General features: G+C 33.3%; 1 protein-coding gene across 7 annotated transcripts in view; it reads right to left on the bottom strand.

Annotated features, from left to right (window-relative positions):
* Positions 1-14,765, bottom strand: part of LOC106154873 (C-Jun-amino-terminal kinase-interacting protein 4) — a 33,205-nt gene that overhangs the window by 13,259 nt on the left and 5,181 nt on the right. For 3 of the 7 annotated variants that reach the window (XM_087009248.1, XM_087009253.1, XM_087009254.1), the window contains exons 6-15: positions 11,831-12,070; positions 11,298-11,391; positions 8,671-8,744; positions 8,339-8,374; positions 6,914-6,940; positions 6,412-6,429; positions 4,721-4,778; positions 4,433-4,489; positions 3,843-3,990; positions 3,251-3,444 (exon numbers count right to left, since the gene is read on the bottom strand). In XM_087009248.1, the coding sequence (XP_086865374.1) occupies positions 3,251-3,444; positions 3,843-3,990; positions 4,433-4,489; positions 4,721-4,778; positions 6,412-6,429; positions 6,914-6,940; positions 8,339-8,374; positions 8,671-8,744; positions 11,298-11,391; positions 11,831-12,070 (946 nt within the window). Of the gene's footprint in view, positions 1-3,250; positions 3,445-3,842; positions 3,991-4,432; positions 4,490-4,720; positions 4,779-5,711; positions 5,730-6,411; positions 6,430-6,913; positions 6,941-8,338; positions 8,375-8,670; positions 8,745-11,297; positions 11,392-11,830; positions 12,071-14,765 lie in introns of all 7 variants that reach the window. The other 4 variants (XM_087009249.1, XM_087009250.1, XM_087009251.1 and 1 more) reach the window with 4 other exon arrangements.

Below are 14,765 nucleotides of genomic sequence, written 5' to 3'. Positions count from 1 at the left end.
ATTGCTTTGTTCATCCTCTCAAAATAAACACATTCAACCTCTCTGAATGGAAATTTGCAATGAAATTCAGGAGTTTTATTTTCAGTATCATCATTAATGCATTCACATTATCATGGTACTTTACACAGCATCCATGAGCATCTTTAAGATATTTATGACCATCATAATGAATATGTATCAGACAAAATATGCAGTCATAAAATTTACTTGAATGGTATCAGATTCCATTATGTATGTTATAACAAAGAAATAACAGTTTGTTTCATTTTAGAATATGATCCATAGTGTATGGTCAAGAACATGGGGAAGATAAACAACAAACAAAATCCATTTTCTTTTCATAATAAGTAAACGTGCAATTTATTGCTTTGCACAACTTTCCCAACCTGTACAAAAATGTGAACAGTGTTGAATAGTCAAAATAGACTAATTAGTTAAAGTTAACAGTCAACAGTGAATTATCTCTAATCTAATACAGAACGATGGCAAATTAAATTTTTTTACATTGAAAAGGTGCCTTAGAAAAAATAACAGTAAAGGGCAAGCAATATGTTTTATGATCAGATAAGTCTTGGGAATTTCTTGATCAGATGACAAAAAAAAAAAAAAAAAAAAAATCTTTCTTTTACAGATCATGAGGGATTTGCCAGATGTATTCGACTTTCAAATTTACGGTGATTGAACATTGTTCAATAGTAAGAAGGGATTTCATAGAGAAAGTTTTGAGACACTCAAAATTTCATAAAACATATTTTTTACCTAAAAAGTATAACAACTATTTTCCAGAAAAGTGAATAAATTTTAAATCTTAAATATGACTGATACAACAAAGTTACTTTTCAAATTCAATTTCAATTTGAAACCGCATTAAAATACACAGTCAAACTGTACAAATTAAAATTGCACTTGGTAAAATTTCATAAGAACAATGCATCCTTTTCTCAACTTTGAAAGAAATCCCCAGGGATCAGAAGACCATACATTATGGATCAAATGCATTAACACGAATCTGAATGTTAGTGCTTTAAAAATATTTTGCCTCAACCAGTCATCTAAAACAGGAATGAAAAAATTCAGTTTAGTAGCAAAGCAGTGTTTGGTTTGCAGTCCTGGAGTGAAAATATGTTAGGAATAAAAATAATATTATAAAACATTCAAATCTTTTTTTTTTTTTTTTTCGTTTTTGCTGTGTCAGAGCATTTACGCAAAGTAACAACATACAGACGTTTGAATTTAAAATAACTCAAACTTTGCAGAGCAAATAAAAGGGTAAAAATAAAAGACAAATTAAAAGCTGGCAAAACAATAAGCACCATGCTGTTTAACTGCTGATTAATTAATTTAGACTCATTGTTCAGCTTTTCATTTGATTTCCCACGTGGCCTTATGATCCCCAGGTACTAAATATTATGACAATTAATCAGTCCAAAATTTCTGTCATTGAAATTTTAATAGATCACAATAAGCTGCCTATGCATTATCAGGTACTTAAATTAGACAAAAATAAATTTCAAATCAATAACAAACACAATATGTGCATCTTAGCTCAAGTAAAAGCAAACTTCCACAGAGAAATTATATCCTAGATGTAAGATAAATTCCTTGCGCGGCTCGTCCTAAAATTTTCATTAAATTCATAGGTAAAGCCAAATAGTTGTATTTCAATCTCATTAAATTCATTAGGTCGATTTTTAAGAGTAGTTAATAAGGAAAACCATCCTGATTCACGAATATTACCTGTTCCACTTGATATCAATACTGCAAAATAATGATTTAAATTCTCACAATTGTACACTTCTTCCCTGAGATATGCATGGCAGTGACAGAAAACGACAAAATGGTGCTTAATTTAAAACATTAGCCAAATAGTTGAATTTCCAATCTATTAAAAATTATCTTTTATAAGACAAACAGGGAAATTATATCCAAAGAAAACATGTTTCCATAAAGCACCTGACGTAAAAAATAAGTCAACATTTAAAATGACACTGATAAGCCATCTGAAATCAGCACCATCTTTTTCCAGTCATGTAAATATTTCTACATGAAGTGAATTTGGTAACAGCTTTCAACCCTTCACCGAACCAGTTATGTATAAAGTGAGGGACTGCTATCTATAAAGAGTCCCATTATAGTTAAAATGCTAATGGGTTTTTGAGTATCAAAATTGACTCCCTTCTATGTACAAACCCTCTTGAGATCACAACCTAAGGATTCGCTCATCACACTTATAAAATATTGAAAATTCTAGGTGCTAGTTTCAGGTGCCTTTTTTTTTAAAGGTACAAAAATATATGAAATGCTGCATCGTAAAATGAGAAGGTAAGCTGCCGTCTTGGAATGTTAAATGACTGAAGATTTCTTCTCAGTTGGTTCATATGCAGTAGCAGGTTCAGGGTCACCATAAACGAGGTGATTAAAACTGCAAAGGAAATGACACAGAAAAGTCAAATGGCAGGGGATAAAACATACTGAGGACCAGACGCACATGCTTGGAAAAAACCAAATATGACAATTAAGGGGGAAAAACACCTAGCATGACAAAAAAATTTGAAAAAAAAAAACAAAAAAAAAATTATACATTTATAATACCATTGCTGTTATTTATATTCATAGTTTGGTAAAACCTTTTTCACAATCCTAAGCTTGCACTTGATTTTTTTATATCATATTGAAAAATTTCATATTCAGTCAGTGACATGTTTAATTTTTAAAATATTTTCAAAAGTAGCTAATACTTGGATCATTAAACTCCTAAAGTTAAAAAAGCTCTAAAAGTTTTAAAGAAGTCTAAGAGTTTATTCATTTTTATTCATTTTTTATACACATCCGTATGAAGTTCAGCCATTTTGAAACAACTTGGTCTTTATTTATACATGCATAGTGTAATACTGGTAAAATATCCAATTGAAATAATTTATCAGCATTGTGTTAATATCTACCAAAATCTGAAGAAATTTTTCATTCATCTTGATAGGAAATTTTATTTTCAATAAGAACATTCTGGTAATATAAATCAGTATGATAGATGCTTCACTTCTCCATCATATACTCTTTTGTCTATCATAAGTATTCATTACTCTACATCAATATCCATCATATACTCTTTTGTCTGTCATAAGTATTCATTACTCTACATCAATATAAGTGGGGAGTTCTTTATCTTTTCAGTTCCAATATTACGAAACAAGTATTTGGTCCCAAATAACAAACTAAACTAATGAACTATGATAAAAAAAGCACTACTTACAATCCCCAGACAGAGGACTTCTTCTTCTGTGTCTGTATCACTTCGGGGTGTTCTCTCGAGGCGCGGATCATCTCCGTCCAACGCACAGCCTCCTGCAGTTCCATCAGGCGCTCCTTGTACTGGTTTCTCTCCATTAGCACCCGTGCCATCTCCACTCGGGTGAAACGTTTGCGCTGGGACATGGGAACATCCTCCTTAGATAGAAATATACAACATTATGGTGAATTTGAGCACTTCTTGCTCCTGGTTTAGGCACTTGGAATAAAACAACATGCATTTGTGGTAGTTTGCAACATCGATATACCATTTGTATGTGACAGGAAATAATGGTTTTATTACTTAACTAAACATGCTATCTAAGTTGTGTAAAATTAACATTTACATAACAAGTATATTTATATTTTGTTGCCAAGAGTGTTCTTCTCAACGTTGCTATTGAATTCTTAAAACAACAAAAGAAACATTTTACTAAATTTTCTTCAGGTATCACATTAGGTCAAGAGAATGTAATCTCCAGTCTCTTCTGACTTAATAATCAGCCAGAAACCAAACCGAAGTCCAGTAAGTGTGACACAAATATAGATCTACAGACCTCGTCATCTGCTTGAGCAGCAGAAGACTTCTTCTCCAGTTCTTCCTTAGTTTTCTTCAGTTCTTCTTCCAACTCTGATATCCTTTGTGACAACCTGACCTTTATAGTCTGAAGACTCTGTATCTCCTGTCTCAGCATTTCCTGCTCACTTAAAGTAGAGAAAAATATTTAGCAACTAAATCAACAGACAGAGATTAAATAGAAATCTGCTCTTTAGCACAACTTAAAAGTAAGAATGCAAACAGTAAGAAATTTTATATGAGAATGAGAAAAATATTGCAGACCTGTCCTTTATAGTCGTTATTTTATTCTTTAATTTTTTTACTGGCAGGCACTATAGTTTAGGCTAGGTGGCCAGAAAAATGTAAGAAAATAAGGCAACTAATAATTTCAACAGTGAAATACTGATGGCAGACTTGAAGGGACATCAGGCTGTCCAATGTGACATAAAACCAGCAAAAACGTTGTAGAATCCTATAAAAAGCTTAATTCAATCAATTTCAAAAAGAAATTAAAGGATGAAGAATGTGTCTTATTCTGCCAATCATTTTGCAAGTAAGCGCCTTGTGTGAAGTAAATGACAGAGTTACCTAGTAAGTTCATCCACTTGAGCAATGAGATCATCTTTCACTATATTCAATGCATTCCTACAATGAAGAAGCAAACAATTAATACACATATCATCCACCTTATACCAACAGTATTTGACACTTACTTGTCAAACTAAATCTTATAAGGTTTAAAAGTCTTACTTATGTGCTTCTAAATTTTTGTGTAAAAGTGTTGATCTTTTTCCTTCAACTTTCTTTCTTATTGAGTTATCCTTTTTTTGGGCAAAATATTAACCAGAAACTTAAACAGTTAATAACATCACTTACTTGGTAGCCAGGAGCTCGTTGTTTTCTGATATCAGGTTCTCCACTTCTTTTCCCATTCCTGAAAAAAGATTCACTGGCAAAATGAATCTCAAAATTTAGATGTCGTATACCACAGCTGCCAATTCACAATATAAATAAGATATGAAGGGAACAAATTCTACATGTATTTTTTCGTGTCATTTAACACTGTATTAAATTAATATATCAGCAAAATATATTTAATATGTTTACTCTTTGAAAGCAGGTGATGTTAGTTAAGACAAAGCACATATCTGTTTATTGTTAAGCATTAAATGTTACCTAAATATTGATGTAAAACACTTCAACAAGATCTCTTCATTCAAGAAGACAGCAGATATAAGCAGGATTCTACTTTTAATAGTTAAAAAATTTTTCTTTTCAAAATCCCTTTTTTTTTAAGTATTACTACCCTTCCCACACTATCCTACCAACAAATTCCTCTTCCAAAAATATAACAACTACCATACTATTACAAGATTTTTAATTTACATGAAATTATAGATAGTTAAGATTGTTTCCCGTGATCTACAGTTAACTTTAACTATTGAGTCTATTCTCTCAACTTTATACCACATCATACCACAACAGACTGTCAATTTAGAGCTTTAACTTAGTACATTGTAAATCATATCTCTCACTCCACCTTCACTTTGATTTTGAAAACAGGGTGCCTCAAAAGTATATTTTCACATCATTTGTTTTCAATGCAAATTTCTTGACTCACTCGACTTTTTATCACAGATGGAATAAAAAGTCATCATCATTTTTTTTTTTGCTTCAAACCTTTGAAACACCCTGTACAACCAGAATCATTAATTTCACCACAAAGTTAAATATGTTTAATCCTGTCATTATCTTAATATAACAATCCATTGTTGATGATAAGCAAAAATTAGTGAATAATCAAATCTATAAATAACCACAAGTCATCAGAGAACACATAACCCTTTCTATGTATAAATGACATTACCATCAATCGGGTACGATTCTGCAAAGAAGCAATGCATCATAAAATTCAATACAAATCTTGAAAACAGCGTGACCCATACCTTTACACATTCATATCTAGGATCTGTACAATCAACACTTCAGAAGACGAAAATTGTGCTCAAGAGGAATTTTTGCGAACAAAAATCACTGTTGTGATAGGAGCAGCAAAAAATTTCTTCACTCTGGGCCATTTTCACATGGTAATAGTTTTCATTACAGTGCTTAATTTACCAGGGGCCTATTACACAAAATGACTTTATCAAAAACCAATCTTTGCAAAGACTACTAAAATTTGAATCAACCAAGTCCCATTTCATGAAGAATTTGAAAAGCCTCTTAAATGATCTTTGTTCTTTCTTTATCTTTTGACTTTAACCTCATGGGTCATTTGGACATGTCAACTATATTCTATGTGGGACAATTATTTATAAAATGCTCTGAGAGCAATATCCTAAAGTTGAATTTGCATTGTTGACTATTTGATTTTAGCAGTCCAAGCCTAGCGCTTCAGAATTTCTGTGAAAAAGGCCACTAGTCTTTAGAGGATATGGAAAATGTATAAAGGGATATGAGTTCCTAGATATGGTGCAAATTCAAGGAAGGGATCACTTGAAATATTGCAATAACATTCCTGCAACTTCACAATCGGGTAACACTGATTGTTATAAGCAACAGCTTACCAAAGAACGTGTCACTGACTGTTCCATCCAATTATGAAATGCATGGTTGGTAGAAAATGTGAAAAATATGCTGTTATTTCAATGTCACATGCATCTTTTAATTCACACACTGTAAGACAATTTGTTACTTAATAAATGTTAGAGATTTTCATAGCCTATGGAAGTTCTGTACATCTACAACAAGTGACTTCATACTTGAGACAGTGTAATACTAAAGACAAGTGAAACTTCTACTGTACATGCTACAAGATTTAAGTGACAGAAGTCGTCATATCAATGTGGACAAATGCAAACTTTTCTTCCAGATGGCATGATTTGATGATCCTTTCTTACAATTCTATTTCTAAAACTTTCCTTTCCCCAAAGGTTTAAATTTAAAAGCTTTTTGGCATTTCAATAAGAAATGCTCCAGAATAGCTCAATTAAATTTCATCAAATCATGCCTCCTGAGAATTTCAGTGAAAAGTTGTATAAATATAATATCTAAATAGTAAAATCCTACCGTGAGATTCATCATCATTCTCACTATCTGTATGTTGACACAGGAGGCAGAGATGCAGTATGCGCATGCAACATAGAGCATAACACAAAACACAAACATAGAAAAGAAAAAAATTAAACAAAATAAAATCATGCACAAATTCGTATGGAACAAAATTCAAAATCTAACAGTTTCAACTTAGAAGTTTTTACTTACAGGCATGGAAAAAAATCTATAACAATACCTCTAATTCTATTCATACTTATTTGAAGTTGAAAGAAATATATTCTGGCAGACAAAATAAACTGATTTTAGAAATATTATGCTATCATTAGTGGTTTGTTCTTTTTCCTTTTTTATATGTCCTATAATTTTTCATACAATTAGTAATTTTAGTCTCAATTTGATTTATGTGCTTGGTGCTTGTCAAATCACAGCCTATTTATAAGTTTCTTAAAACCAAAACCAAACTCAATCTTTTGGCCTGCACTCGCATTTAAAGTATTAGAATATTAAATGTATAATTGTGATGTTAAAAATGTAGTGAAGTTAAGTCCCAAACTCCCAGGGTATCCTTCCCTACTTCTCAGGTCCATAACCACTACCAAGTGTCAATAGTTTAACCAATTTCCCCTTTAAGTCTTTTTTTTTTTAATTAACACCTATCAATTAGATGAAAATTTCAAAGTTAAGTTTTCAGGTAAAATATTTCACTTATTACCATACCCATGCAAAACTTGTTTATATCAGTTTTTATTTCTTTTTTTATTAGAAAAAAAAAGTTATTGAACCCCTACTTAAAGTTTTATCTACTAAAACCCAGGGTTAGTGCATAGTTAGTGCAGAACTTTAGTAATGAAAGTGCAGAAAAGGACAAACAAAATGTGATATTATTTTTCTGGTACCACAATCATACCAACATGCTAAGACAGCAAAGGGTTAGGTTATCAAAGTTCCATAAAATAAAAATGTGCAATTAAACACCTTCAGCCTGGGGGATAGCAACAATGCAGTTATAAATTGATTATAGTGAATTGCATGCATGTGAAGAAAAAAAAAAAATTTTCATGTAGTGTAACTATTGGTGGCATGTCTGATGTGTAAATGTCATGATGCTAATCCCAAAGTTATTTATGCATTACTAAAATTCGACTGACTGTATTTATCTTGCCCCAATGTTTTGAAATTGTGTTTATTTTAAGTTGTGTCCAAATAGAAGATGCATTTGTGTTGTAAGTTGTTATTAGGATAGGCAATGTGAGAAATGTGCTTTTCATAGTGTATTTCATGTCACACTGCCAATGCCTGTGAACAACCTGTCAGAGAGTTAGTGCTAAATGTCTACTCAATGTTATTGCAGTACAGCTAAAACATAATACTACACATCACCAAAACCCAAACCAAACATAGTAAGAAATGTGAACAAAACCATGATATTTAACTGACCAGAAGAAGCGTATTCCCCAGGATGAACTGGCTTGCCTGGAATGAGACAAAAAATGTTTCTATGAAGAAACCCACTATAAAATACCATGCAGAATAAGGGATATACCAAATGTAAAAATCTTTTATGAAGGAAGGAAAAATGCTGTAAATAAACTGAATGGAAATCTGGACAACAAGATTCAACTGGATTCTCTACATTATAAATTCTTTGAATACTCATAAAAATATTTTTCTACATGATGGTTTTCATAGGAAGAATTTATGGTAGACATTTCCATAAGTACATCATCTTCACATTACTGTATTTAAGCCTTCATATATGTGTCTGATACCTGTGATATCAATCCCATCATCCATCTCTGCAATATCTTCATATAGTTCATCATACAAAGAAGACTCATTTCCACTGAAAGAAGTCACAAAGCAATACATATCTTATCAATACTTTATTTGATTAAAATTTTTAAAAACAAAAAGAAAGAGAACAAGAAAAGGACCTGATACATACAATTTGATATCTGATTTTTGAGAAAAATAGGGTAACAACCAAGGAGTAACTAGAGGATCAGAGAGGCGATACCGCCTCCGGATATTGTACCACCAGCTGGAGTAAGCGCATTCGTATGGACCCCCCCCCCCCCCCTCCTAAAAGGGACACCATCACCAGTCTGGTGTTTGACAAGCTCTATAAGATGCAATCAACAAGAGTTCTCAAAATATGCAAAAAAATATGACTAAAAATGATACAATCAAGCAGATTTTTGAATTGACTTGCATTTTCATACCCTTGATCACTCCTGTATTCTCTAGACAAAAGGCCTATTGGTTTTCCTTGAAATACGTTGTCAATGGTGCATATATGCTGACAAAAGATAAAACCTAGGGGAAACAATGGGGACATCTCTGCTAGATTTAAAGATATGAGAGGCAAGAAAATATGCAAAGCTCAGTTCATGGTGAAAAAGTAGGTCAAAGGTCAATTTCAATATCATAGTATATGAATTTCTATTCAAGTTCAATAGCAACCATGGGCATTTCTTTGCCAATTTTGCAGATTTAAAGGCCAGAAAACATGCAAAAAGCAGTTCATCATAAAAAGTAGGTCAAAGGTCAATTTCAAGGTCACAGATTGCTAGTGTACTTCCTATTCAAGTTCAATAGTAACTATGGACCTATCTCTGTCAGTTTTGAAGATAAAGGTGAACGAAAATTTGCTAAGTTCAGTTCAAAGTAAAAAGACGGTCAAAGGTCAATTTTAAGGTCACAGTAAATTGCCAGTATATGACTTCCTATTTAAGTTCAATAGTAACTATGGACCTATCTCTGCCAGTTTTGGAGATAAAAGGGAAAGAAAATCTGCAAAGTTCAATTCATGATGAAAAGTAGGTCAAAGGTCAATTTCAAGGTCCCACTTAGATTGCCAGTATATGACTTCCTATTCAAGTTCAATGGTAACTATGGACCTATCTCTGCCAGTTTTGGAGATAAAAGGGAACAAATATTTTCAAAGTTCAGTTCATGGTGAAAAGTAGGTTAAAGGTCAATTTTAAGGTCAAAATAAATTGCCTCTAATGACTTTCTATTCAAATTCAATAGTAACTATGGGCGTATCTTTGCCAGTTTTGGAGATAAAAGGGAACAAAAATTTGCAAAGTTCAGTTCATGGTAAAAAGTAGGTCAAAGGTCAAATTTAAGGTCATAGTAAATTGTCAGTATATGACTTCCTATTCAAGTTCAATAGTGACTATGGACCTATCTCTGTCAGTTTTGGGGATTAAAGGGAACGAAAATTGGCAAAGTTCAATTCATGGTGAAAAGTAGGTCAAAGGTCAATTTTAAGGTCACTGTTAAATTGCCAGTATGTGACTTCCTATTCAAGTTCAATAGTAACTATTGACCTATCTCTGCCAGTTTTGGAGATAAAAGGGAACAATAATTTGCAAAGTTCAGTTCATGGTGAAAAGTAGGTCAAAGGTCAATTTCAAGCTCACATCTAGATTGCAAGTAAATGACTTCCTATTCAACTTAAATAATAACTATTGACCTATCTCGGCCAGTTTTGGAGATATAAGGGACTAAATGTTACAATTCTGAGTTACAATAATGTGCCACCACAAAGTACTTTTTAATACAGCATAACACGAAAACCGTTTGGAATACAAAAAAACGGAGACCACCTCCAGTGTTGGGCTTTACATGCTCTACAAAATGCAAAAAAGAATGGGTCTCTAGCATTAACGGTTCCCGAATTAGAGACAGTTTTCAGTTTTGGCATCTTATGGCCGCTACTCCCAAGAAAATGCACCGATTGACCCCAAATTCATGGAGATGAAAGATGACCTGAAGGGTAACACTTTCCAATAATATTATTGGTTAAGTCTGTGTGGTGTCTGAATAACAGGGCAAATAATATTTTTTTTCTTAAAAAATTTCATTTTTTTTTAAATTTTGGCCCGTTTGACCTTGAAATAAAGGTCAAAGGTCAAATCCAAGGGCATATTTGAAATCTACACATATGACTTTTGGAAAGCTGTCTGTAGAAAATTTTCCCATAATTCCTTCCGTAGGGTAGATAATTGGCATTGAATTTTCAAAAATTTTGACAAGGGTGCATTTCAAGGAGCGTCACGCCCAGGTCAATGCAGCGACTGAGACAAAAAAACCTGGGGGTTCAAGTTGAGGTTATATGTGACCTAAATCCAAGAGATGGGGACAGGGGTCCTTGCGGTCTAGGAGGAGAAGCGGTAACGGTGACTTGTATCCGGCGCCAGTACGCGGAGCCGGCGGAGCTTACAGAGCCGGCGGAGCCGGCTGAGCCAACGGAGCCGGCGGAGACGGCGGAGCCGGCGGAGCCGGACGAGACGGGTCGGGACTAAAACCATGAGTACCGCCAGCGTACACGCTGGTGGTACTAATAATAGTGAAAATTGAAAGTTGTGATGCTGGACATTTAACTTACCCTCTTGGCTTGTTTGACTTCGAGAGAGACATGCCATCAAAATCTTCAAGTTCTGGTGTGGACTGAATAATTTCTGCCATAGTCTGACCAACACCTGAAATTACACAAAACGCTGTAAATATCATAACATCTTTTGTATATCAAAACTAAGCACAAAAACAGTGAAGAATATAAGAAAGTTTATATATATTGTAAATATAATTTACTCTACTGTATATCAAAACTAAGTACAAATACAGTGAAGAATATTAGTCAGTTTAAATATAATGTAAACACCATAAACTCTATTGTATCTCAAAAATAGACACAAACACAGTGATGAATATTAGAAAGTATTTCAAAATATAATGTAAATATCATGAACTCTACTGTAAATGAAAACTAAGCACAAACACAGTAATTGAAAATAATAAAATTTGAACAAATTTTAAACAGGAATATGAGTATGAACAGTGATCAACAAGTTAAAAGCAGTTTAAAGCCCCTCAGAGCACTAGCTTATCCGTCTGTTAAAGACACAGACAAAAACTTACGTTTCCTGGGCACTTCATAACTTTCTTCTATACTGTTCAAAAATTCCTGTTTAACTGGCACAAGGGGAACACGAGCTACGGGGGTACTACTAGTTAATAAACTAGACACAGGAGAGACATGCACTTTGCCCATTTTATCAGGGCTTTCAGTCCCTGTCTGATTTGTATTAACAGTTCCAGTGGATATTTGTTTCTCTCCCGTCTGTTCCATTTTGGTGTTTGAATCATTTTCTTTGGCAGCTGTTGGGAGTAACAACAATGACAAATGCAATAACATAAACTATACATGCACAAAATGTATTAAGATATAAAAAGAAATGAGAGTAAGCCACTTAAAACTAGAGGATCAGAGAGGCGATACCGCCTCCGAATATTGTACCACCAGCTGGAGCAAGCGCATTCGTATAGACCCCCACATACACAAAGTAAGGGACACAGCCACCAGTCTTGTGCTTGACAAGCTGTAAAAATGCAATCAACAAGAATTTTCAAAATATGCAAAAAATATATATAATTTAAAATGGTACAATCAAAGTTAATTCATCGTAAGGTAGGTCAAAGGTCAATTTCAAGGTCACAATAAATTGCCAGTATATGAGTTCCTTTTCAAGTTTAATAGTAACTATGGACCTATCTCTGCCAGTTTTGGAGATAAAAGGGAATCAAAATTTGCAAAGTTCAGTTCATGGTGAAAAGTAGGTCAAAGGTCAATTTCAAGGTCACAGTAAGATTGCCAGTATATGACTTCCTATTCAACTTCAATAGTAACTATGGACCTATCTCTGCCAGTTTTGGAGATATAAGGGACTAAATGTTATAATTTTGGAGTTACCATAATGTGCCATAAATTTCCTACAGAAAAAATTAATTAAAATAAAGAAAAGGTAATTTTGGTCAAAATTCTTGAAATGGGAAGTGTCTTGAAGTTCGAGATGTTCAAATTTGATGATATAATGTCATTTTTGACCATGAGTTGTCTGCTTTGCCAAGCCTTATGTTTTATTTTTCTGGAGTTCAAAATTTATTATCCATTACCGTACTGCGCATTTTGCTTTCACCACCAATATATACTTTTTGATACAGCGTAACTTTGGAGATAGAAGGGAAGCAAAATTTGCAAGTTCAGTTCATGGTGGAAAGTAGGTCAAAGGTCAATTTTAAGGTCACATTTAGATTGCCAGTATATGACTTCCTATTCAACTTCAATAGTAACTATGGACCTATCTCTGCCAGTTTTGGAGATAAAAGGGAAGCAAAATTTACAAAGTTCAGTTTATGGTGAAAAGTAGGTCAAAGGTCAATTTTAAGGACACAGTAAGATTGCCAGTATACGACTTCCTATTCAACTTCAATAGTAACTATGGACATATCTCTGCCAGTTTTGGAGATAAAAGGGAAGAAAAATTTGCAAAGTTCAGTTCATAGTGAAAAGTAGGTCAAAGATCAATTTAAAGATCACAGTAAGATTGCCAGTATATGACTTCCTATTCAACTTCAATAGTAACTATGGACCTATCTCTGCCAGTTTTGGAGATATAAGGGACTAAATGTTATAATTTTGGAGTTACCATAATGTGCCATAAATTTCCTACAGAAAAAAATAATTAAAATAAAGAAAAGGTCATTTTGGTCAAAATTCTTGAAATGGGAGGTGCTCTGAAGTTCGAGATGTTCAAATTTGATGAAATAATGTTATTTTTTTTTGACCACAAGTTGTCTGCTTCGCCAAGCCTTATGTTTTATTTTTCAGGAGTTCAAAATTTATTATCCATTACCGTACTGCACATTTTGCTTTCACCACCAATATGTACTTTTTGAAACAGCGTAACTTTGGAGATAAAAGGGAAGCAAAATTTGCAAAGTTCAGTTCATGGTGAAAAGTAGGTAAAAGGTCAATTTTAAGGTCACATTTAGATTGCCAGTATATGACTTCCTATTCAAGTTCTATAGTAATTATGGACCTATCTCAGCCAGTGCTGGAGAAAAAAGGGAAGCAAAATTTGCAAAGTTCAGTTCATGGTGAAAAGTAGGTCAAAAGTCAATTTCAAGGTCACAGTAAGATTGCCAGTATATGACTTCCTATTCAACTTCAATGGTAACTATCAACATATCTCTGCCAGTTTTGGAGATAAAAGGGAATCAAAATTTGCAAAGTTCAGTTCATGGTGAAAAGTAGGTCAAAGGTCAATTTCAAGGTCACAGTAAGATTGCCAGTATATGACTTCCTATTCAAGTTCAATAGTAACCATGGACATATCTCTGCCAGGTTTGGAGATAAAAGGGAAGCAAAATTTACAAAGTTCAGTTCATGGTGAAAAGTAGGTTAAAGGTCAATTTCAAGGTCACAGTAAGATTGCCAGTATATGACTTCCTATTCAAGTTCAATAGTAACTATGGACCTATCTCTGCCAGTTTTGGAGATAAAAGGGAAGCAAAATTTGCAAAGTTCAGTTCATGGTGAATAGTAGGTCAAAGGTCAATTTCAAGGTCACATTTAGATTGCCAGTATATGACTTCCTATTCAACTTCAATAGTAACTATGGACCTATCTCTGCCAGTTTTGGAGATATAAGGGACTAAATGTTATAATTTTGGAGTTACCATAATGTGCCATAAATTTCCTACAGAAAAAAATTAATTAAAATAAAGAAAAGGTAATTTTGGTCAAAATTCTTGAAATGGGAGGTGCTCTGAAGTTCGAGATGTTCAAATTTGATGAAATAATGTTATTTTTGACCATGAGTTGTCTGCTTTGCCAAGCCTTATATATATTTTTTTCTGGAGTTCAAAATTTATTATCCATTACCGTACTGCACATTTTGCTTTCACCACCAATATGTACTTTTTGATACAGCGTAACTCGAAAACCGTATGGAATACAAAAAAACGGAGACCACCTCCAGTGTTGGGCTTTACATGCTCTACAAAATGCAAA

This window comes from Lingula anatina, chromosome 3 (assembly GCF_051362555.1).
Source record: "Lingula anatina isolate TDL-2025a chromosome 3, LinAna3.0, whole genome shotgun sequence".
NCBI classification, from domain to species: Eukaryota; Metazoa; Brachiopoda; class Lingulata; order Lingulida; family Lingulidae; genus Lingula; species Lingula anatina.
This window is presented reverse-complemented; position numbering and strand designations above follow the sequence as displayed.